The sequence below is a fragment of the Peromyscus leucopus genome, chromosome X (genome assembly GCF_004664715.2).
Source record: "Peromyscus leucopus breed LL Stock chromosome X, UCI_PerLeu_2.1, whole genome shotgun sequence".
NCBI classification, from domain to species: Eukaryota; Metazoa; Chordata; class Mammalia; order Rodentia; family Cricetidae; genus Peromyscus; species Peromyscus leucopus.
In genome coordinates, this window is record NC_051083.1 from 45293600 (window position 1) to 45316902 (window position 23303).

Genomic DNA, 23303 nt, shown 5'->3' on the forward strand with positions numbered 1-23303 from the left:
TTTTAAATAATCAGTGGTTACTTTTGTTTCACATTAAAAAATGATGCCTAAGACCATTGGAAAACACAGATATTTACCTTATGATTCATAACAATAGCAATTTTACAGTTATGAAGTAGCAGTGAAAATAATTTTATAGTTGGGGATGACCACAACATGATGAACTGTATAAAAGGTGACAGCATTGGAAATGTTGAGAACCAGTGGGTTCGTAAGTTTGCAGAAAAGAGGAAGCTAGTTATAAGTCATTGCAGGCTGTTTGAACGGATTGGGCTTAATAAAATATTGAGGTGACGATCACTCGCAATAGTAATAGATTGTGTTATCCAGCATTTTATACGAGGCCTCCCTGTAGGTCTTTCTCTGGTTGCATTTGTCAAATCTTGATATATGTGACTTTTTTTTGAAGCAGGTACTTTTTGTATTATTCTATTAAATTATTCTTGATCCTTCTCATAAAAAAATCATTTTTTTTCTGTGATGTTTGTTGTTTTTGTTGTTTAAGACAGTTTTCCTACATGATGATTCCTTCCCATTCTCAGTTTTATGGAAAGTGTTCTATCATGTTGTGAATTATAATAGCTGACAAAAAATTCTCAGGAAGAGGACAAGAAAGTAGGAAATAAATGCATAAATGGCAGACCAAATAATTAAATGTATACTGAATGATATAAAAATAGGCTTAAACAAATTGAGTAAAAAAGCATACATACATTCAGGTTCCACATAAATATAAGTATGTGCATGCATTCCCAAACACAATGTTGTAAATGAAGTCACCTTTAAAATCATAAGTGAAGGCGTGTGCTTTTCAAGGTAATAATCACTAACTAAACCAAACAATTTAAAATAGAAATATTTGCTAATTCTCTTTTTGCTATACCTTCTATTAAGTACAGTAGCAGATATATATAGATATAGATATAGATATAGATATAGATAGATAGATAGATAGATAGATAGATAGATAGATATCCACCTTTTCACACAACTTTGCTTTTAGTAGTTTTACCTATGTATGCTGAACTTTAATCTGAGATATATTGAATGGAAATTTTTCAGAAATAAATCATTCCTAAGATTTGAAATTACACTCTACATTGAGTAGCGTGATCAAATCTAGCACTGCTCTTTTCCATCCCATCTAAGACACGAGTTATTTCTTTGTAAAGGTTATCCATGCACTACCCCTTCATTACTCATTTAATGGACACTGTATATATCAGAGTCACTGTTACATCACATTACTTGTATTCAAGTAAATCTTATGATGTAGACAAAACCGCCACAATGTGTACATCATGCACCATGCTTCATCTCATCAAGCAAACAGTGCATAATTTCACAGCATCACAAGAAGAATATGTACAGTACAAGATGATACTGAAAGAGCACACACTCATGTAAATTTAAAAGCACGTTGTTATGGCTGTTCTACTTTGTTATTGCTAGTTTTTATTTTACTTTTTCTATTCATTGTTTACAAATTAACACTTCAAGTTATATTTATATGTACACACACATACATGGAGAGAGAGAGAGAGAGAGAGAGAGAGAGAGAGAGAGAGAGAGAGAGAGAGAGAGAAAGAGGCATTCCACAACAAAGATTGAAAAAATAATGAAATAAATTGACCTACCTCATTAAGAGTATGAGAAAGAGTGTATTGTTTCAAAAAAATGTTAGTAATTAATTTTTAAATAATGTTAGTTTTCACAAGTAGATTCTATATTGAAATTTCAGTTCCTATAAACTTATATTATCATTATATTTTAGATGGGCCATACATTTTGTTTCATTAATAAAAATGTAATGATGAGTTAGGTAAGAACCAAGTTTCTTTATCTTTCAAAATTATTTTTCTTAAATTCTCTATAGTTAAATATGCTTAAATCCGTCCTTATCCAGGACCCACAGTCTACTTTGCATTCTATTCTGTAATACTCTAGGATATTGCATTTACATCTGTAATCAGTGATCAAGGATCACCATTCTTGCATTAGGGCTTTTGAAACAGAAGCCAAGACAAAGAGGAGACCATATCTATTTCCTTTATGTCTTAATGAGTTTCATACCTTCTATACCATTAGTCAGTAAATGATCATATGTCACAGTTAGCTGCAAGCAAAGGGGAAAAAGGTAATTTATATTCCATAATGTCAAAAAGTTACCTAAATTTTTATTAATGTCTGAGACAGAGTAGGACAGACATTAGAGAAATATCATTCTGTGTTGCCTGTGTTTCCTAGATATCACAACTAATATTTTTGACTATAGAACATTCTGTTTAATGATTTGAATACAATTTAAAAATAAAATACATTCATTTATGTACAACCATGGATAAAAGAAATTACATTTTTCTTATCAAACAGAAGATACTAACCACACTAAAACATTTCTGTGAGAAAGTCTGTAATACTGTAGAATATCAGTGTGTTGACAGCAAATACCAAAAGCAAGTAATTGCCTTAATAGAAGGTATAGAATTTGAGTTGTTGGCATGTCATATAACTTCAAATCCTTAAGTTTTGTTCAAATCCTCTGTCTCAATAGTGAAAGATATATAGCATTCCCTATGCTGTTTATTATACCTGTCCTTGTCTTACTCAGTGTGATTTCAATGTCTGTGACTATCAAACAAATTTTGAATATTTTCTAGATTTGTGATGTTCTCATATACTATAGTGCAGTTATTTTCTCAGTGACTTGAAAACCATTGACTCTGAATTTGTAGAAAAGCTATATATATGCACACATTATTATTCAGAAGTTTTATTGAAATATTTTGTAAAGGTATTCATTCATAGGTTTTAAATTTATTTTCTTCGTTAAAGCAGATTTCTCAGACTGTAGAAAGATATGTTCCCTGCAATTAAGGAATACTGATTCTAAATTAAAGAACTGCTAGTATCTTTTATACCCTAAGCTACTTATGTGAGTTTGCTTCTCTTGTTTCCTTATCCTACTCTTCCCTCTCATGTAGCAGGAATCTTAAAAGTTCTTATTAATAAAATCAAACCTGAGGCGAGTTATTGGGGTCCATGCTGGTAGATCAGAGAGACAGAACAAGCCACAGCTATCTCACCTTGCCGGATCCTCAGCTGGTCTTGTCTCCTCAGACTGGAGGCCTCTGAGTCCTCATCCGGAATGGGTCTCTGCTGAATTACTGCTCAAAAACCTGAATGCTTAACCAGCCAAATGCTTAACCAGCCAAATATCTTCTAGTTTCTCGTCCTCACGCCTTATATATCTTTTTGCTACCACCACTCCCTGGGATTAAAGGCTGGCTTTCTGGGATTAAAGACGTGTGTCACCATGCTTGGCTATTTCCAATGTGGCCTTGAACTCACAGAGATCCAGAGGGATTTCTATCTCTGGAATGCTAGGATTAAAGGTGTGAGTGCCACCATTTTCTAGCCTTTGTATCTAGTGGCTGTCTGTTCTCTGACCCCAGATAAATTTATTAGAATACACAATACCACCACACTCTCACCCTGTTATATTTCTATGAAAAATAATATAATGCACATTAAATGGTGGGCAAATTGATTGACATGAAGTGCTCAAGAAATAACAGAAGTTGTTGCTATTGCTATTATTTATGTAGTAGCTATTACTTTTATTGTGGTTTAATATTGTCATAAAGCAAGCCATGTTTTTTTTTTCCTAAATCCTAATTAAGAGTTAACTTTGAACTACATTCAAGCAAAAGCAGTATTAAATCTACCTATTTATTGGTAGCATTAGATTTAATGCTATGCACATGTTATATGATGGATTAAACTCTCATGAATTACTTTTGTAATCAATTTTCATACTTCAAACAAAATCCTGGTTTTATATTCTACCTCTGAAGAAACAGAGGGAAATGTGGCAAGAATATCTCCAGATACGAATCATGAATTCATCTGAATTGTGCCTCTGTTATTTATTAAAAGCGGTACTTGGTTATCCATCTGTAATCCTTTAGCACTGAAATAATCTTTCAGAGAGGGATAAAAAGATTATGGAAAAAACAAAAAATTCACAATGTATGCATTGACTTAGACCACATAAAAAGAATTATGACACATTTAAATGAACTAAGAATGAACAATTTAAAAGTATATTTTAAAGAATAAGAATGGCAGGTTTTTTTTGTTTTTTTTTTGTTTTTCGAGACAGGGTTTCTCTGTGTAGCTGAACTCATAGAGATCCGCCTGGCTCTGCCTCCCGAGTGCTGGGATTAAAGGCGTGCGCCACCAACGCCCGGCAAGAATGGCAGTTTTAACCAGGTTAAATATTGTATCTCATTTCGAGGTTTGAACTTGGGAATACTGCCAAAAGTGACTAAATTCAGCAGGGACATGAAACTGGTCTGTGGTAGATGTTTCTCACTAGAAACATCACATCTATTTTTCCTAATGCTTTGTGGCTTGTGCATTTCTAGTTTCTGTGTATCTAAGTAGGCATGTGAAAACTTGTATCAGTTCAAATTGCTGAAACTATGCTTTCTAAAGCACACTTAGTTTGTTCAACTATTTCCTAATGAAAATCATTTGCCATTTCATTGAATGTTGCTCTATAAATGTAGGGATTGCTGAACATTACTTGGAATATATACTGTGTAAAATATTTTATGTTTACTATCCAATACAACCTTTCCAACAAATCTAATGGTACATATTTTTATAGTCTCTTTTCACAGATGGACAAAATAAGATATATGATGGTGAAGTGAGTTAACTAAAATCATAGAAAGAGTAGACTGGATTTAAGGATATGTGATCATCAAGTTCATATAATAGTACATTATGCTATGAAGTAATAGAAATTATTACTGGAAATTTTTATTACTAGAAACTGTCAGTACAAATCCATTTCCCAATTGATTTTAGACACTGCAGGATTTAAAATGTTATCCACTTGTTTTCTCTCATAATTTTATCACTTCTATTTCTACCGTTCCATCTTTATACATAAACAATGTCATCAAGGAACATAGGTTATAGTTTCTACTATTTTCTCACACAAAACCATAATACTTAAACATAAAATTTTGGTGAAATTATTAAGGCCACTCCACATAGTTAAAAGGGAGGTTTATTTTGTGGGGTAACTTACAAGAGAAGGGACAGGTATCAGGGTCTGGGAAAGACATAGCGCAGTCCAGCAGTGTTCTCTGGAGAACTCTGCTTGGTCTACCTCCAGCATCCAGGGTCCAGGAACCAAGAGTGCCTGCGCATCCGGATCTCGGGGCTTCAGGGTCCTCTCTTGGCCCTGCCTTGTAGGCGTGACAGTTACCGAAGCCTCAATAGGGGTTGGAACTTCCAGATCAAAGCTGGAATGGCTACCCACTACATAAAATATGTAGACAAAGTAGAGATTTTACTTCATAGATTTTGAAAACAATAAAATATTGTTTCATTCATTAATTATTACAACCTTCTTCTAATTATTATTTTGAAAATGTGGTTTGTGGGAAAGTACTGTCATGAAGACAAAAAGTTAAATAAAATAGAATTGGAACTTAGTAAGAAAATTAAATGATTGGTGTCTGTATTTCCAATACATATAACTGTAGAAACCAAAGATCATCATTTTTAGAAACTCATTTGGATGCCATGTATGAACTCTTTCCACAAATTCAGGTTCAATATGAAGTTCTATGATGATGAAACATATTCTGGGATGTTGAAACTGAAATCATAACTTTCTCTAAATATTGATTTATTTCCAAATCTACTATGAAAGTTTAATAAGTGTATATTATCCAAGTAATCTATTGTAAATATACAAATGTGGAATTAAAACATTTTTTCTTTTTATATTTTATGGTGTTTTAAATTCTAAAATCATTTCAAATTTTGTTTCAAGAACTACGAAAAAACTTTACTGAGATAAAATATGCTTATACATGTGATATATATATATATATATATATATACATATATATATACATGCTATATATATATATAATACAGACCTAGGAAAAACAAATAAGAAAATAATACTAATCTTTAGTGTAAGTAACAGACTGATATTTTGTTTAATTTAAAATTATTTCTGATTATAACTCACCAGAATATTTTGTAAATTATTGATAAATCACAAATTGGAATTTGAAACAAAATTATCCTTGCCAAGAAAGGATTGCTCAGAGCCCAGATAAAAATTTTAAATCATAACTTCATGTGTATAGATTAATATACATATATAAAGATTAATTTATGAATATGAGTAATAGTTTATATGTATGTAATTTGAAACATTTTATCCTTGCTTAAATTTAACTTTAAGATGCTGTCTTTGAACATATTTTACTTTTATATATATCCTCATACAAAAAGTTAAATTCGTGATTTATGAGTTTTAGATATATCTTCTAAAGATGTGTCAATAGTATGTAATTTTTAATATTTTTCCCAAATGCAAGCCTTTAAACATCAGTAAAGCATAAAATGCCTTAAATTGTTTAAACAATTTCTACAAATGATAAAATGTAATTTTGTTAACATAACAATGATTCTTTTTAAAGTGTATCATTTAGATGCATTTTTTTGAATATAAGATTTGGGGCTTATACAGGGACACTTGGCTCAGCCTGGGAGGAGGGGACTGGACCTGCCTGGACTGAATCTACCAGGTTGAACTCAATCCTCGGGGAGTCTTTGCTCTGGAGGAAATGGGAATGGGGGGTGGGCTGGGGGAAAGGCAGGGGGGTGGAGGGGAGGGGGTGGGAGGAGGTGGGAGAACAAGGGAATCTATGGCTGATATGTAAAATTAAATTTAATAAATAAATTTTAAAAGTTAAAAAAAAGATTTTTATTGGTTCCAGGTTGAGCTGCAAACTATACAAAAAGAGCTGACTTAAATTTATACCTATTCTATTCAGTATTGTGGGGTCACTTTTTTCTACATCAATATTCTGACACTTGAAATCTCAGCAGTTGCCTAACTCAGTTATTTTAGGGATGGTTAAAGTTTTTAAAGCTGCTATATCTGTATGTGCACAAACTCATTAATTATTATAATAATTTATGTGTTTATATTAAGTTAAGCATTCTATCAAGTGCTTCATAATATTATTCATTTGTTATTTAGCATTAGATTCAATCAAGAAAATAAAAATTACAGTATTAGGGTGAACTTCACTGGTCTCTATTATGTTGTGTAATTCTAGTTATGGAAGGAAATAAGAGTTCAAACTTGCTAGGTTGTGTATTTTGCAGTCTGTTACTACTATGTTCCTATAGATTTTATTTCTATTAGAATGTGTAAAGACAAAATGAACCCAGATGTTTTTATTTGACTTCCTGCTAAGCTTATATTCTAATTCTCTTCATCTAACTGAGGAAAGAAGAACTTGTTTCAAAAAGGAACTGTGAATCAATGTACATTTCCTTTATGTTACATTGATTTCAGCATAAGTGGTTGGCTAACATGGGAATGTTATCTTGGTAATCAAGGACATGATCAATATCCTTGATCATTCATGTTAAACTTTAGACAACAGTAGTTGTTGCTGTGATATCTTCGTGAATGCTGTACTTGTTTCCTGTGTATAAGGAACTGACAAGTGTAGGCCATTCTGATAAGTGAAAAGTACTCAGCCTCACTACTATAAACAGAGCCTAAGTACAAGAGTGACTATTTGTGTGGGAGCACTCAAAGGCAAGATAGTTTCTGAAAGGTTTACAGCTTAAATCTAGCTCCTTGGTGTATTGTTCCTCTTCCTCTCAAAATACTCTCCACAGTTAAGTGCCAAGTCAAAATTAAGAAGGAAGTTGCGAAAAGGGACCCTAAGAGGTAATGCTCACTTTCATCTGCTTCACTCTATCAGATATTTGTCTATGTCTCACAGTTCTGGGTGAAGCCCTTAAGAGTATGTTCTTTTTTTGTGATTTTCAAGTACAGAATCTATTCATGCACTTGATTTAAAAAAAATAACTGCGGACTTTCTCATGTGTTCAGGGTTCTGTTGTTGCTTCACTTGATTATTGGCCAATATAAAAGTAAAGCGGCACATGGTTATTCCAGGAGAGCATCCTTGTCATTGAATATCAATTGTATAACAGCAGAAACTGCCAAGATATCCCAGGTTTAGAGCCAGTATTTTGTGTTGTAAACTACCTTGTTTCTATTTAGGTGGGGCCAAGTCACTGCCATGCAATACACTTCAGTCACTGCAGCAGAATCCTTTCTCAATGTCAATGTATATCTATAATTAATCTCTTTGCTTTTCCTTATATGCCATTGAATAGGGTAATAATTAAGGTTTATGAGGTCAGTTTATGATAACTTTTTATCAATCACTTCATAGGTGATTAGATTCACTCTTTAGATTATGACTACTTTAAATCACCTTTTCTCCTTAGCTTTAGTGGCCTAGCAGGTAGTCTAAGAAAACAGTTTGACATCTTGCTCAATGTTAGCCTAATTAAATTGAGTGGAGCATACTTCACATCTTTCTCCTAATATTTCATACTCAATCATTGTATTCTGGTACTAAACAATTGATGCAAGTGATATACTGTTGGGATCTTTGGATATTTATTCAAACATTTAAAAAATTGTTCTCATACACACTTACGCATATGTAACTGATGTATATATGAATGGAAAATGAACTTGTGAATGCCATTTCATAGCATTTAAGATTCAACATAAAGAGAAGATGCAGTGAGTCACTCTTTAGTGTAATACAGATGAGCTTTATTAAAACATTAATTTGGTGTGGATTCCAAGTTTCATTTGAGAAATTGTGTGTGTATTCATGAGGATGTTAAAATGCAGGCTCACTGTTTTATGTGTTTGCTGTTCATGCCTCTGATAATGCAAGTGGACATTTCTAGCATTTAAAATATTTTCTTCAATTTATCATTTCATGTACTGAAAACAGTCTGTAAAACAACTAATTGTATAACACCCATTTTTTATTGTTTAGCATTTGGAAGCTTCTGAAGATAAGGCATTTGGCAGTTCACTGATGGAGACTGAAGTAAACCTGGATAGTTACCAAACTGCTTTAGAAGAAGTGCTCTCATGGCTTCTGTGTGCAGAGGACACTCTGCAAGCCCAAGGAGAGATTTCAAATGATGTTGAAAAAGTGAAAGAACAGTTCCATGCTCATGAGGTAAAGCAAAACACTGATTTATGAAGCTAAAGCCATGATTTACAGTGACAAGTCTGTCAGTTATTCTGAAAAAAGTGTATGACACTTCCATTTTGGAAATCTGTTTGTTTATCTGTGTGTTAATGATGAGATGTTAACAAATAACATTTGTGCTTTGGATGGGAGCAACCAGCATTTGAAGTTCTGCTTTGGGGGAAAAGTCTGAGGTGTTGATAGTGGCTTTGCAATGACTGTTAGAACAAAAAATACAGCCTTTTCCTTTGTGTCAGAGCAAAACTGAGCCCTCATTCTCAAGTACATTCCAGAGCACCTACTTATCATCCTGCATAACAGTTCTAAGGCACATCATGAGTATATGTGTGGAAGCAAGTTGAGGGATCTTCAGTGAGAGAAATTAGCTGAGATTATACACTTGCTCAGATTAGTACCCACATAGCATACCCTTTGTTTCCCCTACTTGAGACAGGTCTTTCACACATTTCTAGAAGGCCTGATACAATTTATGTAACTGAGATTTGCCTTGATGTAATGGGTATCCTCTTGCCTCATTCTCTTTTGTTCTGGGATAATAAGCATGTACAGACATTTTCTGCTTCTTTAACTTTTCTGCAGGTACTCCTATGAGCTGCTTAATAAATATTCTGCCCTAAAATGCTCCACATAGGATATTCTTCCTCAGAAGTTGTCCGAAGATCATAGTTTTCCATACTTCATATTTAAAGTGATGCAAAATTCCATGATATAAAAACAAAGATACACTTCATGAGAATATGCATTTAAATGGGATGCAGGTTTAAAATTGCAAATAATCAAATTCAAATTCCCAATGGTTTCCTCAAGTGCTGATTACAATCATTAACTTTTTCTTGTCAGGGGTTCATGATGGATTTAACATCCCATCAAGGACGTGTCGGTAATGTTCTACAGTTAGGAAGTCAAATAGTTGGAAAAGGAAAATTATCTGAAGATGAAGAAACTGAAGTACAAGAACAAATGAATCTCCTAAATTCAAGATGGGAGTGCCTCAGGGTAGCTAGCATGGAAAAGCAAAGCAAGTAAGTTTTTTTTTTTTTTTTTTTTTTGTGTGTGTGTGTGTGTGTGTGTGTGTGTGTGTGTGTGTGTGTGTGTTGAACATAACAGCTTATACATACTAGGCAAGGACTTTTTCTTTGAGCAATATCCCTAGAATGTATTTTGAGACAGGATCTGACCAATCTTCTGAGGCTTGTCTTGAACTTGTTATGAAGCCCATTTTGATGTTGTAATTCTAATCTTCTGCCTCAACCTTAAGAGTAGCTAGGATTACAAGTGTGAACCTCTATAAACTGCTTCCAGGTGAATCCTTACTGGCTTATAATTAACATTAATTTTAGTATTACATGCATGAAATATTAGCTAATTAGAAGGGCAAGCCAGAAGGTGATCATAAACATCATACAGCCTTCCCATCTTTGAAAATGTATTTTTATGTATTTATTTATTTTCATTTTGTGTATATGAGTATTTATATGAGTTTATGTGCATGAGGTATACACATGATGCTTTTGAAGGGCAGAAGAGGGCGCCAGAACCAAGAGTTAAGGATGGTTATAAACCATGATGGGGGTTCTGGGAATTGAACCCTGCTCCTCTACAAGAGTAGCAGCAAGTTCTCATTAGGGATTTCAAGCCCTGTGAAGGTCCATCTTAAAAACAGGCAACATTTAGGTATTTTGCTATTATTTTGATATAGTTTTATATTTTACTCTGGATTCTAAACCTAAGGCATATAGTGTTTTTAAAGTTAGTTTTGTTTTGTTTTCTGAAATGTTATAGCTGGATGTTTGTTTGTAATATAACTATTTACACTTTAGCAAATTAAGTAGAGATGCTGGGTAGGTAGATGACTATCTACATAATTAAGCTTTTGAGAATTGTCATTATCCTATTTAATATTTTAAGATTTAATACAAAAGTTACAGTATGAATGTAGCAGCCAAAGAACCATATAAAAAGTCATGGCATAAAATTTTTGATGAGTAATGTGTGACAGGAAACTTCTCTTCTGAAGAAGCACAAAAAATATTACTCATCTATTTATAAATATACTCATGGAGAAAAGTTTCTCAATTATGTGTGAAAAATTCTCATTTGAACACAGTGTGGCTGTGAATCAGTTTAAGAATATGTATGACTTATCGGGGAAAAAAAGAGATTTTGAGACATTTCTGAATATGGCCTATTTCTTCCAAAGGTAACCAGCAGATTTCATCATTCTGCATGTGTTGCTTTGATTTATATTGTTAGGTGTGTGTATTCATGTAGAGCCTCGTGAGAAAAGATAGATTTATATTTAAATGAAAAGAAATGAAGTGCCAATGGTGGATTTGAATACATTAAGCTAAAGAAATTGTCCAAGTGCCTTAAGTTTACTTAGCTATTATTTATGAAGATTTAAAGCTTTAAAATAGGACCAAGAAACTCATTAGATATGCTGGGAGGATTGCTGTGCCAGTACTAAATTATGGTGTGGCAACAGGGAGGTAGAAAACACATTTTTATGCTCCATTTTTGAAAGAATAAGAAAGGCATAATTTATAACAGAGAATTTTCACAACTATATGTTCCAAACCAGAATATACTAGTGTCTACACATTGACGTGATTGCCCTGTTATTATCAGTGCAATTATTTTAACTAACCCTAGAAGTGAAAATTATAATTATTCAGCCAGATTTCCGTAAATCCCCATAGGAAAATATTTTTATTCCACATATTTATCACCGTAAGTCATAAGAAATAGAGCTGTCAAATTTTAGTCAGACATCCATAGTTTATCAGGTAGGTATTCTATTTGCAACATAACATAACCTCAAAAAACTGATTATCTAAAAAAGCCAGTCTCCTATTTACTACCCTCCCTATAGCCACACATATCTTCCTTTTATGTACCTTTTCTAGATAATTAATTTTTCAAGTAGAAAACAATATGATATATGCTACTTGTAATAATTAATTAATTACACTTTGAGACTGACTTGTAAGAAAATGTAAATTCAACCTAGAATTAAAATTCCATGTGTTTTATTATACCATTTACAAAAATGTTCATTTGCACTCTTCTGGATGATTTGAATCCTAAAATGACAATATTGCTACCTAGCTACAATTGGTGACAAGAACAACAAAACAACATTATTTCAGTTTTAGGGCTTTTGTTTGTGCTTCACCTTTTTGGATGATTATAAAAAGGTAAGGGCAGTATTTTAGGTAGACTAAGGTTTTATAGAACATTTTACGTAGTTTTAAAAATGAGACAATGATAGGGAACCACTTGTATGAACCCACAATTTTAGTTCATTTTCTGCAATGCATATTACTTTGTTTTGTTTAAGAAAATAAAAATAAATATATGAATATTTGTAAAAAGGTATGTCTTCCATGTCCCTTTTTATCTTTATTTACAAATATTAGCAAATATTCTTTGTGTGCTTCAATTTTTCTGATTGAAGTAAAAGTCTGGAGGACACTCTAATTATCAAAAGATGTAAAACTTTGCAGTTCTCATGAACCTTGTTGTATTCTAGAGTATCTGACATCCAATAATTAAAGACCATGAGGAAATACCTAATTAGACTCTATTTGAAAATGTTACAATGTGCTAGGGAATCATTGAAAGGTTAGACATTTTGATCCAAGGAAAAATTTCATAGTTGGTCCCATTTAGTTTGAGATTTGAATAGGAGGAGATGAAGAGTTAGAGAATTTGACAAGTGGAAACAGCTAATATAAAATCCTAAAATAGGCACATTGTTTGTGATATGTTATTAAAAATAATTTTTGAAGCAAAATTGCTACAATGTGTAATGAAGAATAATACAGTGATGAATAAGAGAACTGGCACAAAGCTAGCTATTTCTTAACCACATTATATTACTCTACCTAGTATATAATTTTCAACTGTTTTCTCCACCATTTTCTAATTTCTTAATTTCTTCACTGATGCTTAGGAAAAATATCTTGGAATATCTTTTCTTGAGGTTTGAGGAACATGACCAGAGTTATTAACATTATATTAGAAATTGTGTTTATACAATTAGAACATTGAAAAATATGCTTATAGAGGCATACCAGTCCATGAATACAAATATTTATTTCTACATTATTTTTCCATTACTATTCCTACTAGTACTTCTATAATTATTATTATTACTGTTACTATTATTATAATGTGATACTTTCCTTTATGACTCCTTACCTCTCCAAATAGCAACTTTTATGGCCATAAACTGACTCTAGAAAGCTACACAACAATATTTGGTAAGATATGTGTGGTCATGAAGTATTTAATTATCACTAGCCTGATATTTTTCCAGTGTAGATCTCAAAAAATAATTTTGGAAACCAAATGAGAGAACAAAGTGCCACTGATTTCAAAATGAAATAACATACTACATGCTGACATTCTTAAGCTAGAAATCTGCTGAAAAATAAGCTAAATGATCTTTGTTTTTTGGGTTGTCCTGCTGTGTAATACCCTGAGGATGGTAGGAGGTGAGTGAGAGGAAGGGATAAGAAAAAAAAAAAAAAAAAAAAAAACTTCCTACTGTGGAAGCACAAGAAGCCAACTGGCACAGGGACAATGGAAGATTTCTCCACCATGAATAAACTAATTATTTTGTTGAAAAAAAAAATGCCACCTGTAGAGAGCAAAGGAGATTTCCTGATATTTCTATGAGGACTAATAAAGATAAGCATAGCAAGTTCCATCAACTTCTATGATAATTGTGGTTATGACATGCAGGGGGGAACTAAAGCCTTTGTGATAGTTAAGGAACAATGAAAGGAAATCAGTAAGGAGGCCAATGAAGCTATGGTACAGTTCACATCAGCAGCACCAGGGGAGATATGAATAGTATCTGGATTAAACCCAAGACATAAAATAAAAAAAACTATGAATTATCATAAACACTTTGAATGGGGAGAAAAATATGTCTTCACAAATATGATTCTTGTTTTTCCAAATATTTGTCTCAATCATGAAATTAGATAACATGTGAGAAGTGGATAGATAGAGTATTTTCTCACAAATTAATTAACTAATGTATTGCATATTTAATGAGATTATGCAGACAGTTGTAATCTTGGAATTGAATTTTCAAGCAGTGAACATCATAATGTGTATGATGTCAAATTCCTGGTGTTCATTTTATGTCACAATTTGATGCAGTATTGCTTTTATTATCTCACACCATGGTGCTGATGTGATGTCCTCTCAGATCTAGGAGTTCCTAGGACCAGAAGTATATGAGAACCAGAGTACCTGAGAACTTTTTGAAAAGTGCAGTATATTTTTCTAAGTCTCCTCTATAGAACCAGAATCTGCAATTTAGCAAGATCCCAGGTGATTTCCAAGCACACTGGAGAATCACTGACCTAACTTAAATAATTGTAAAAGTATATCCATACTCCTTTGTTGACATGTGTTAAATTATATGTTCTGTCTCCATATTTATATCAATTAGGATGAAACAAATATTTTAAGTTCCTTCAAAGTTTAAGCATGCTGTTGCTAATGTTTCATTCAGACCTCAAATATTAATGATTTCTTCCACAGGTGTTTACTGAAATAGATTCTTAAAGAACAGGAATATATAATAGGGAGAATATATGAGCATTGACAACTTATTGGCTGGATTATAGACAAGTTTCTAAAATATTTTAAGTCAAATGAGGTCAAATTCATGTAGCCATGATAGTTTTTTCTAACAAAGATGAAAATAAGATAGACTAATGGGGCAAAATATGGACATCCTGTATTATACTAATATAAAGTATGCTGCTTATAGAGTTTTAATTACAAACAGAAAATCTGAATCTCTAGAATATATTTAAACTAAAGTATAGCATTTTTGGAAGAGTGCTTTCATCTGAAGATAAATAACACTAATTAGCAAACTAAGTTTATTCATGCATTCATCCATCTAAATGACATTTGTTATCTACTATATTCCCAGCACTGACTTAGTTATAAACAAAAGAACTTTGTCCTATGTCTTATGAATATGAAGCCATATATTGTCATATGATGACTCACAGATAATAAAAAGGAAAAGAAGGTATGGAGTATATTCAGAGAGTGAAACATACTTGTTATTTCAAAACAGGGGATACTTTTCAGGTCGAGGGTTAATTACAAATACTACACAAACAGTTGTGAGGTACAAGCCAAGAAAGTAGCCCAGTCAGTGAAAACAAACAAGGAGAAATGTCCTATGGGAGAAGGATATTAAATGTAGAAGAGTAACATGTCCATTTGGCTTGAGGCAAATTGATTGTACTCTGATTTATAACTAATATAGATTCATGTTCAATTAATGTGCTGATCAAGAGGGACAGATCTAAAGAATTAGACTTTTACAAATTTACTCTGAAATTAATCCTGATATATCTGAATTTTATCTATACCTCATGCTTAACTGATATTTAAGAATTATTTATCATATATCCACTTATGCCAAACATTTTATCAGACCCTCCATACTGGCGAAATTATCTAAGCTGAGGCTGGGCTTCTATTATTGTATAAGTGAATAAGATCTTAGAGTGTCAAAATTACCCGTAACTAATAGAGCAAAATTTTTAATTTAAATTTTAAAAATTACAATTATTGTACCATTTTTATAATTTGTTTATTTATTTTACATTCCAATCACAGTTTACCCTCCCTGCTATGTAGCTAGAGTTTTCCTGCATTGCCCACAGTCAGGACAAATCTCTGTCACCCTCCAGTCCCATAGCCACTCAGACCCAACCAAGTAAACACAGAGACTTATATTGTTTACAAACTGTATGGCTGTGGCAGGCTTCTTGCTAACTGTTCTTATAGCTTAAACTAATCCATTTCCATAAATCTATACCCTGCCACATGGCTCATGACTTACTGGCATCTTCACGTGCTGCTTGTCCTGGTGGAGGCTGGCAGTGACTCCCTCCACCTTCCTGTTCTTTCTTTTCTCCTCTCTGTTAGTCCCGCCTATACTTCCTGCCTAGCCACTGGGAAATCAGCATTTTATTTATTGACCAATCAGAGCAATTTGATATACCGACCATCCCACAGTATTGCTATCCTCCCAATCCTTCCTCCACTCCCTCTATTCCCACCCACCAATCCACTGCTTCTATATTTCTGTTTAGGGAAGGGCAGGTCTCCCATGAGTATCAATCAAACACAGCATATCAAGTTGTTGTAACACTAAGCACCTCCCCATGTCTTAAGGCTGAACAAGGTGACCCAGTATGAAGAGTAGGGTCCCAAAAGCCAATAAAAGAGTCAGAGATAGCCTCTGTTCCCACTGTTAGGAGTCCCACAAGAGGACCAAGGTACACAACAGTAACATATATGTAGAGTGCCTAGATCAATCCCATGCAGGCTCTATGGTTGTTGGTTCAGTCTCTGTGGGCACCTATGAGCCCAGGTTAGTTGATCCTTTGAGTTTTCTTGTGGTGTCCTTGACCCCTCAGGCTCCTACAATTTTTTTTCCCCCTCTTCTGCAGGATTCCCCAAGCTCAGCCTAATGTTTGGCTGGGGGTCTGCATCTGTTTCCATTAGTTGCTGGATGAAGCCTCTCTGATGACAATTGGGCTAGGCAGCAATCTATGAGAATAGCAGAATATCATTAGGCATCATTACATTGACATTTTTTCCTTTAGTCATGTTTGGCTCTATCCTAGGTCTCTGGGTCATCCAACCTGTGGGTCCTGGTATGAGGCATGCCAGTGGTGGGTTTACTCTCCTGGCATGAGTTTTAGACTAAACTGGTCATTAGTTGGGAACTCACTTAATCTCTAGACCATCCTTACCCTAATGCATTCCATAGGCAGAAATTCAACAATAAGATAGTTACGGTATTGTTTTTCATAGTTTGATCTAAGGATCAACAATTTAGTTATCCTTAGCTTGCTGATTAGTAGAAATGTGGAATTTCAGGTCTCACCACTTAACTGCTGACTTAGAATCTGTACTTTGACATACATTGTTAAGTACACTCTGAGGTTGATTTTGTTTATCTTATAGAAAAACATATCCTAGTAGGACTAATTTTAGAGTCTAATAAGTCTACAGTTCTATGCTGCCTAGCAAACCTCCATGTTTTCCAATCTATCTACTTTATTAGCTTCATTCAGTCCTTAATGATTAACTATATATATATATATATATATATAATATATATATCATACCATATATTACATACTATTACATATCATACAATATGCATCACATTTCATATATCATATAACACATATTACATATCATATGACATATATCAATGTGATATATGTTATATATTGGATTTAACCTGTTAAATGTCATATATTTTATCACATATTACACATTATACATCACATGGTACAAATTATATGCCATATATCACATATAACACATTATACATCACATGTTACATATCACATATTATCTGCCACATATTTTATATCACATACTACATATTGTATATCACACATTATATGCCACATATTCTATGTCACATATTGTATATTATATATCGCCTTTACATATTATATATCACACATTATATACTTTATATTTGTATTATATATGTGATATATTTAATGATTATATACACATATATAATAAATTTTTCATGCAATATAATGTGATACCAGTTACTCCTCGTCCAACTCCTCCTAGGTCCTTCCCTCCTACCCCTATCAATCCATCCCCATGCTCTTTTTTTCTCCTTTTAGAAAACAAACCAAAAAATCTACAAAGCCAGAATAAAATGTAAAGAAAAAGCGCAAGAAATGCAACACAACATACACACACACATGCACATACACACACACACACACACACACACACACACACAGAACCCATAAAAGTAAAAAAATGGAAAAAAATAACTTATAAACAAAAGATCAGTATGACAAAAAATACTCCCTCCAGAAAACAATATGAGACAATAAATCTACAATAACACCATTGTGTTTATTCTGTGTAGGCCATCTACTGCTGGGTACAAGGTCTACCTTTAAATGTGGTTAAAACACCCAGCAAGAATTCATTTTTACCTTTGCAAGCAGATGCCAATAGCTGAGGCCCCAACACCCTGATACCTAACTCAGCAAAGATCCAACCATGACAGAAAATTACAGAACAATATCGCTTATGAACACATATGCAAAAATTCTCAATATAATAGTACAATCTGAATCCAAAAGATTCCCCACCATTATCAAGTATGCTTCATCCCAGAGGTGCAGGGATGGTTCAACATACATAAATTGATAAATACAATCCACCACATAAACAGACTGAAAGAAAAATGTCAAACAATAATGTCACTAGATTCAGAAAAGGCTTTGACAAGATCCAACATCCATTCATAAAAAAGTCCTAGAGAGATTAGTGACATTCCTCAGCATAATAAAGGCATTTTATAATCTGTATTTAATGACCGTAAGGGTTGAATGGTGTTTGCCAAAATGCAAACTCTGAAATCTTAACCATCTTTCAATATTGTCAGGATCAATTTTTTGCCTTCAAAATTTTATAATAGTTCCAATATCATCTTAGATATGTATGCTAAATCTTCCTTTGACTTCTACTTCACATTCTAAATAACATTTGAAAAAAAAACAGCAAGCAAGGATAATGAAAATGCTTTTACGTGAATGATAGGTTTTCACTTTGTGAATTTGACAGTTTTTTTCAAATACATCCATATCTTTAGAATGTTACTCGAAAACATAAAAGTATCTCATTGCAGTCATGCTTTTAGCTGATCCATATTGTAATTGTTATTTCAATGGGCAAAAGTTTCAAATATCAACAATTTTACATTGCTCAAATTAATAAAATGTTTTGCTTATAAGAGAGTGAAATAATTCAAAGTTAAGGGTGCATAATTAGGTCACAGTATATACTGCTGTCTTTTGAAAAAATGTCACTTAAGTCAAGAGTGTTTGCCCATTTTGAATCTTTCTTCATACTCTTCCAGAGTTTGAGAAATTGGTAAATAATTTCTCTAGAACTTATCATAAAAGGAGTTGCAGTGGTTTACACTAAAAAAAATGTCTCACCTGGATTCTTGTTATACAGAGTGCAATTTATGAGATAATAACACTGGATTCACCTAGACAAGCTTGTTATATTTCAAGCTCAAACCTGTGATTTTTTCTTTTTTATTTATTCTTCATATATATTACATCCCAACTGCAGTTTTCTCTCTCTCCTCTCCTCCCAGTCCCCACTTCTCCTCTCTTCCCCAGATCCACTTCTCCTTTCCCTTCAGAAAAAGGCAGCCCTCCCAGGGATATCAACCAAACATGTCACAACAAGTTCAGACTAGGCATGCCCCCTTATATTAAGGCTGGACTAGGTAACTCAGTAGGAGGGAAAGGTCCCAAAAGCAGACAAATGGATCAGAAACAGCCTCCCTCCGTTCCCACTAGTAGGTGTTCCACAAAAACACCAAGCTACACAGTCATAACATATATGCAGGGGACCTAAATCAGATCCATATAGGCTCCCTGATTACGAGTTCAGTCTCTGATCCGCTATGGCCTCTGCTTAGTTGATTCTATGGGCGATTTGCTTGTGGTCTTCTTGGTTCCTATAATCCTTTGGTGTCCTCTTCTGCAGGATTCCCTGAACTCTGCCTAATCAAATCTATGAATTTAAAGCAGTATTTTAAGCTGGTGTGTATGGATTTAAGTCTGGGAAGGCATACCAAAGATAATGGGGCAGCAAACACAAGTATCTGGCTGTATGAGTGATAAAAATTGCATAAGTGAATGAGGGGAGTTGTGTATGAAGAAGAAAAAGTGTAGTACAGAAGCCGGTAAGGGTTGGTCCGAGGGTAGTGGTGTTTACAACTAATTGATCACAACCAGTTACAGATTTCTTTGTTGCTGGGCGTGGTGGCGCACGCCTTTAATCCCAGCACTCGGAGGCAGAGCCAGGCGGATCACTGTGAGTTAGAGGCCAGCCTGGGCTACAAAGTGAGTTCCAGGACAGGCTCCAAAGGTACACAGAGAAACCCTATCTTGAAAAACAACAAAAAAAAAAAATAATAAAAAAAAGAAGCTAGTAAGTTAGAAAATTTAGGACTGATATGTGAAATATGATTAAGATTTAAATTAAAAGATTGTTGCCATGTGGGTAGGCAAGTTTGGGATTTCTCAACATGATTATAGATTAGCAAGAGTGGTCCGTCTTAAGTTTATGAATGATGTCTAATGATTTTTAACTATTGGCAATAATTGGATTTATTTTCTATGAATGAGGCCAAATCAGATATATAAACTAGTATTTTTGATATCTAGCCCAGATATGTGGTAAAGAAACAAAATAGTACACAGTTAAAACAAGTTTCTCAGAAGACTTTCTATTATGGAATGCATTATTCTATGTTTTTATGCGTGTCTATGGCATTATCTTGCCATAATATTTAGTTTCTTGTATTTTGGAATTAGTGTAAGGTTGATTTCCAGTTGTGAACACATGAAATAACTATCTTCGGGAGCTTGGGTCAGAACTCAATTTTAGGCCATTTGTGTTCACTTGGCTCTGTAGCTTGAGGTGAAGTTAGGATAAGAAATGAATAGTCATATCAAAGTAAATCCCCATATTTCCCTGGGTATTTGCTGTTGCTCTTTGCAGAGTTTGGGTAAATTGTGTCATAGATTGAAGTTATCTAGAACATCACTCTTTAGTTTCTGAAAGAATAAACTTTTTGTTTAATTGATTCTTTGTATTATTTGTTTGTTTGTTTGTTTTTTATAGATTTCAGCTTTGAGCTTTATTATTTCTTGTCATTACTACTTTGGGGCATGATTTTTTCTTTTCTCTTTTAGAGATATCAGGTGTGATGTTAGGTTGCTAGCATAAGTTCCCTCCATTTTTTAAATTTATGTAGGCACTTAGTGCTATGAACTTACGTCTTAGAACATACACCTTCATTGTGTTCCATAAGTTTGGGTATGCTGTATTTCATTTTCATTTAGTTCTATAAAACCCTTGATTTCCTTCTTTACTAATAATGATTCTCGTGTCTTATTATAATTGTTAATGTATCTCCTTATCTAATTATATTTAACCTAACCTTTATTAATTACTATCACAAAGTTTCCAGCCTAGTTGTGAAACTCTGTAAATACTTGCTAAGTGAACTATATGTCTATGGATGAAAATAATTAAATATTTTTAAATGCAATTTTTTCCTAACTAACAATGCTGTATTAAACTTAAAACATTTTTTAAAAGTAAGTAATAATCTGAGATTATCTTTTGTTCAAATTTTGAGATCTTTAATTTATCCTGATAAACTAAACAGAATAAACAGAAAAATCAAGGAAAGATACTGAGGACAATTCTCATAAAAATCATATTCCCTGATTAGTTTCACCAAAAGAGACTACAACAGAAAGTGGAATATATTTATTTTATACTTTTCAATGCTGAAATGGAGTTTGTTGTCTAAGAGATTTAATAAGCAAAGTTCACCTTTTCCTTTTACTGAAATGTATGTCTCATCTCTGTTGCCCATAAACCAAAATGAAAGTTTTTATCTGATGAATAGGAGATGATTCTCATAGATTTCAGATTTCAATATAATTGGATAATTACACCTCTGACATGCTACAGGTCAATAGATTATGTAAACTAAATCATTTTCAAAATCAAGTGATATGTATATTTTGGGTTTGTAAATACAAATTTCTGGTAAAGACCTCATTAAATCAAAATACTAAATCACTAACTCAAATTACTGTTCAGCCTATTATTGTTTCCATAACTACATTAAGCATAGTTTTTTTAGAGGACATTTATCTTAAATACTTATATTTGAGTTGTAAGCTTTTGATGAATTAAGGGATAATATTGTAACAAGATGTATTTTTATTTTCACCATATGGTTTCTAGTTATGATCAAGATATGAACTCATGTCCCTCAAACTGGATGGAAGCAAAAATGTCTAAGATCTTGTTTGTAAGGTGATGTGTAGGCAGTGAATCTATGCCTTTGGACTATGACTCAATTTAATATTTCATGTATCTTTGAAGGAAAACACTAATTGGTTTATTTAGGCATAAAAATACTGAAAAAAATTAATGCTTCAAAATAACTGATAATTTCACATATCTATACTTCAGATTATGTATCCAATGATATATTCTATATTCTGCTAGAACCTCAAGATTCTGATAGCATTCTCTCCTTTAGTGTCATTTAATCTTTTATCCTGGCCTCTTGGGAAGTAGAAATCCAGGACAAAAAGCTTTCAGTCTCTTTTGGCCTAAACTTAGAACTGGTTTGTTATCAATTCTGTCACATTATATTGGTTGAAAAAAATAAAAATTCAAATTAAATATCTTGATTGAAAACATGACCAAAATTTTATTAGAACGACAGGGTAGAGTTGATCAGTGGGTACTAAGTTATAGTTATATAGGAGAAATAATTTCTGGTGTGTTATTGTATATCCATGTGACTACAGATTACAGCAACATACCTTGTATTTAAAAGTTCTAGAATAATGGAATTTAAAAGTTTTGCCATTTGACACATAAAAATATATGAAGAGATAAGAATGTTCAACCATATTTAGACATTATGCAATTTACGTATATGTTGAAGTACCACATGCTATCTCATAAATATGTATGATGTGTATGTTCATATTATCCCAGAAATTAAAAAAAGAAAATGGTTCCTGATATTTACTATTAAATCATAGGCATGTAAAACATCATTAACACAATATGCATCAATTTATTTTTAGAGAGTTTCTACTTGACTTTAAAATGTTATTTGTTATTAATTATTTATTAATATTATTATTACTGTGTGTTTGTGTGGATGTACTCATGCATGAATATGTATGTGTGTATGTATGCATGAGCCTACATGTGTAGGTGGGTATGTACATGACAGCATGTGTTCTGAGGTTAGAGAACAGCCTTATTGAATTGATTTTCTCCTTCAAACTTTCAGTGGATTGTGAAGATTGAATAAGGTCACCATGTTTGCAGGGCAAGTGCCTTTACCCACTGAACTACATTGCTAGCCTGGTTTGTTTTATTTAGTGTGTTAGCATTTAGTTAGCTATGTGAAATTTTTTAGAAAGGGTGATATATATATATATATATATATATGTGTGTGTGTGTGTGTGTGTGTGTGTGTGT

The 23303-nt window shown here is 33.0% G+C and overlaps 1 protein-coding gene across 8 annotated transcripts in view; it reads left to right on the forward strand.

The window, feature by feature from the left end:
• Positions 1-23303, forward strand: part of Dmd (dystrophin) — a 2209767-nt gene that overhangs the window by 760877 nt on the left and 1425587 nt on the right. For all 8 annotated transcript variants that reach the window (XM_028881805.2, XM_037198928.1, XM_037198927.1 and 5 more), the window contains exons 10-11: positions 8928-9116; positions 9990-10171. In XM_028881805.2, the coding sequence (XP_028737638.1) occupies positions 8928-9116; positions 9990-10171 (371 nt within the window). The remainder of the gene's footprint in view (positions 1-8927; positions 9117-9989; positions 10172-23303) is intronic.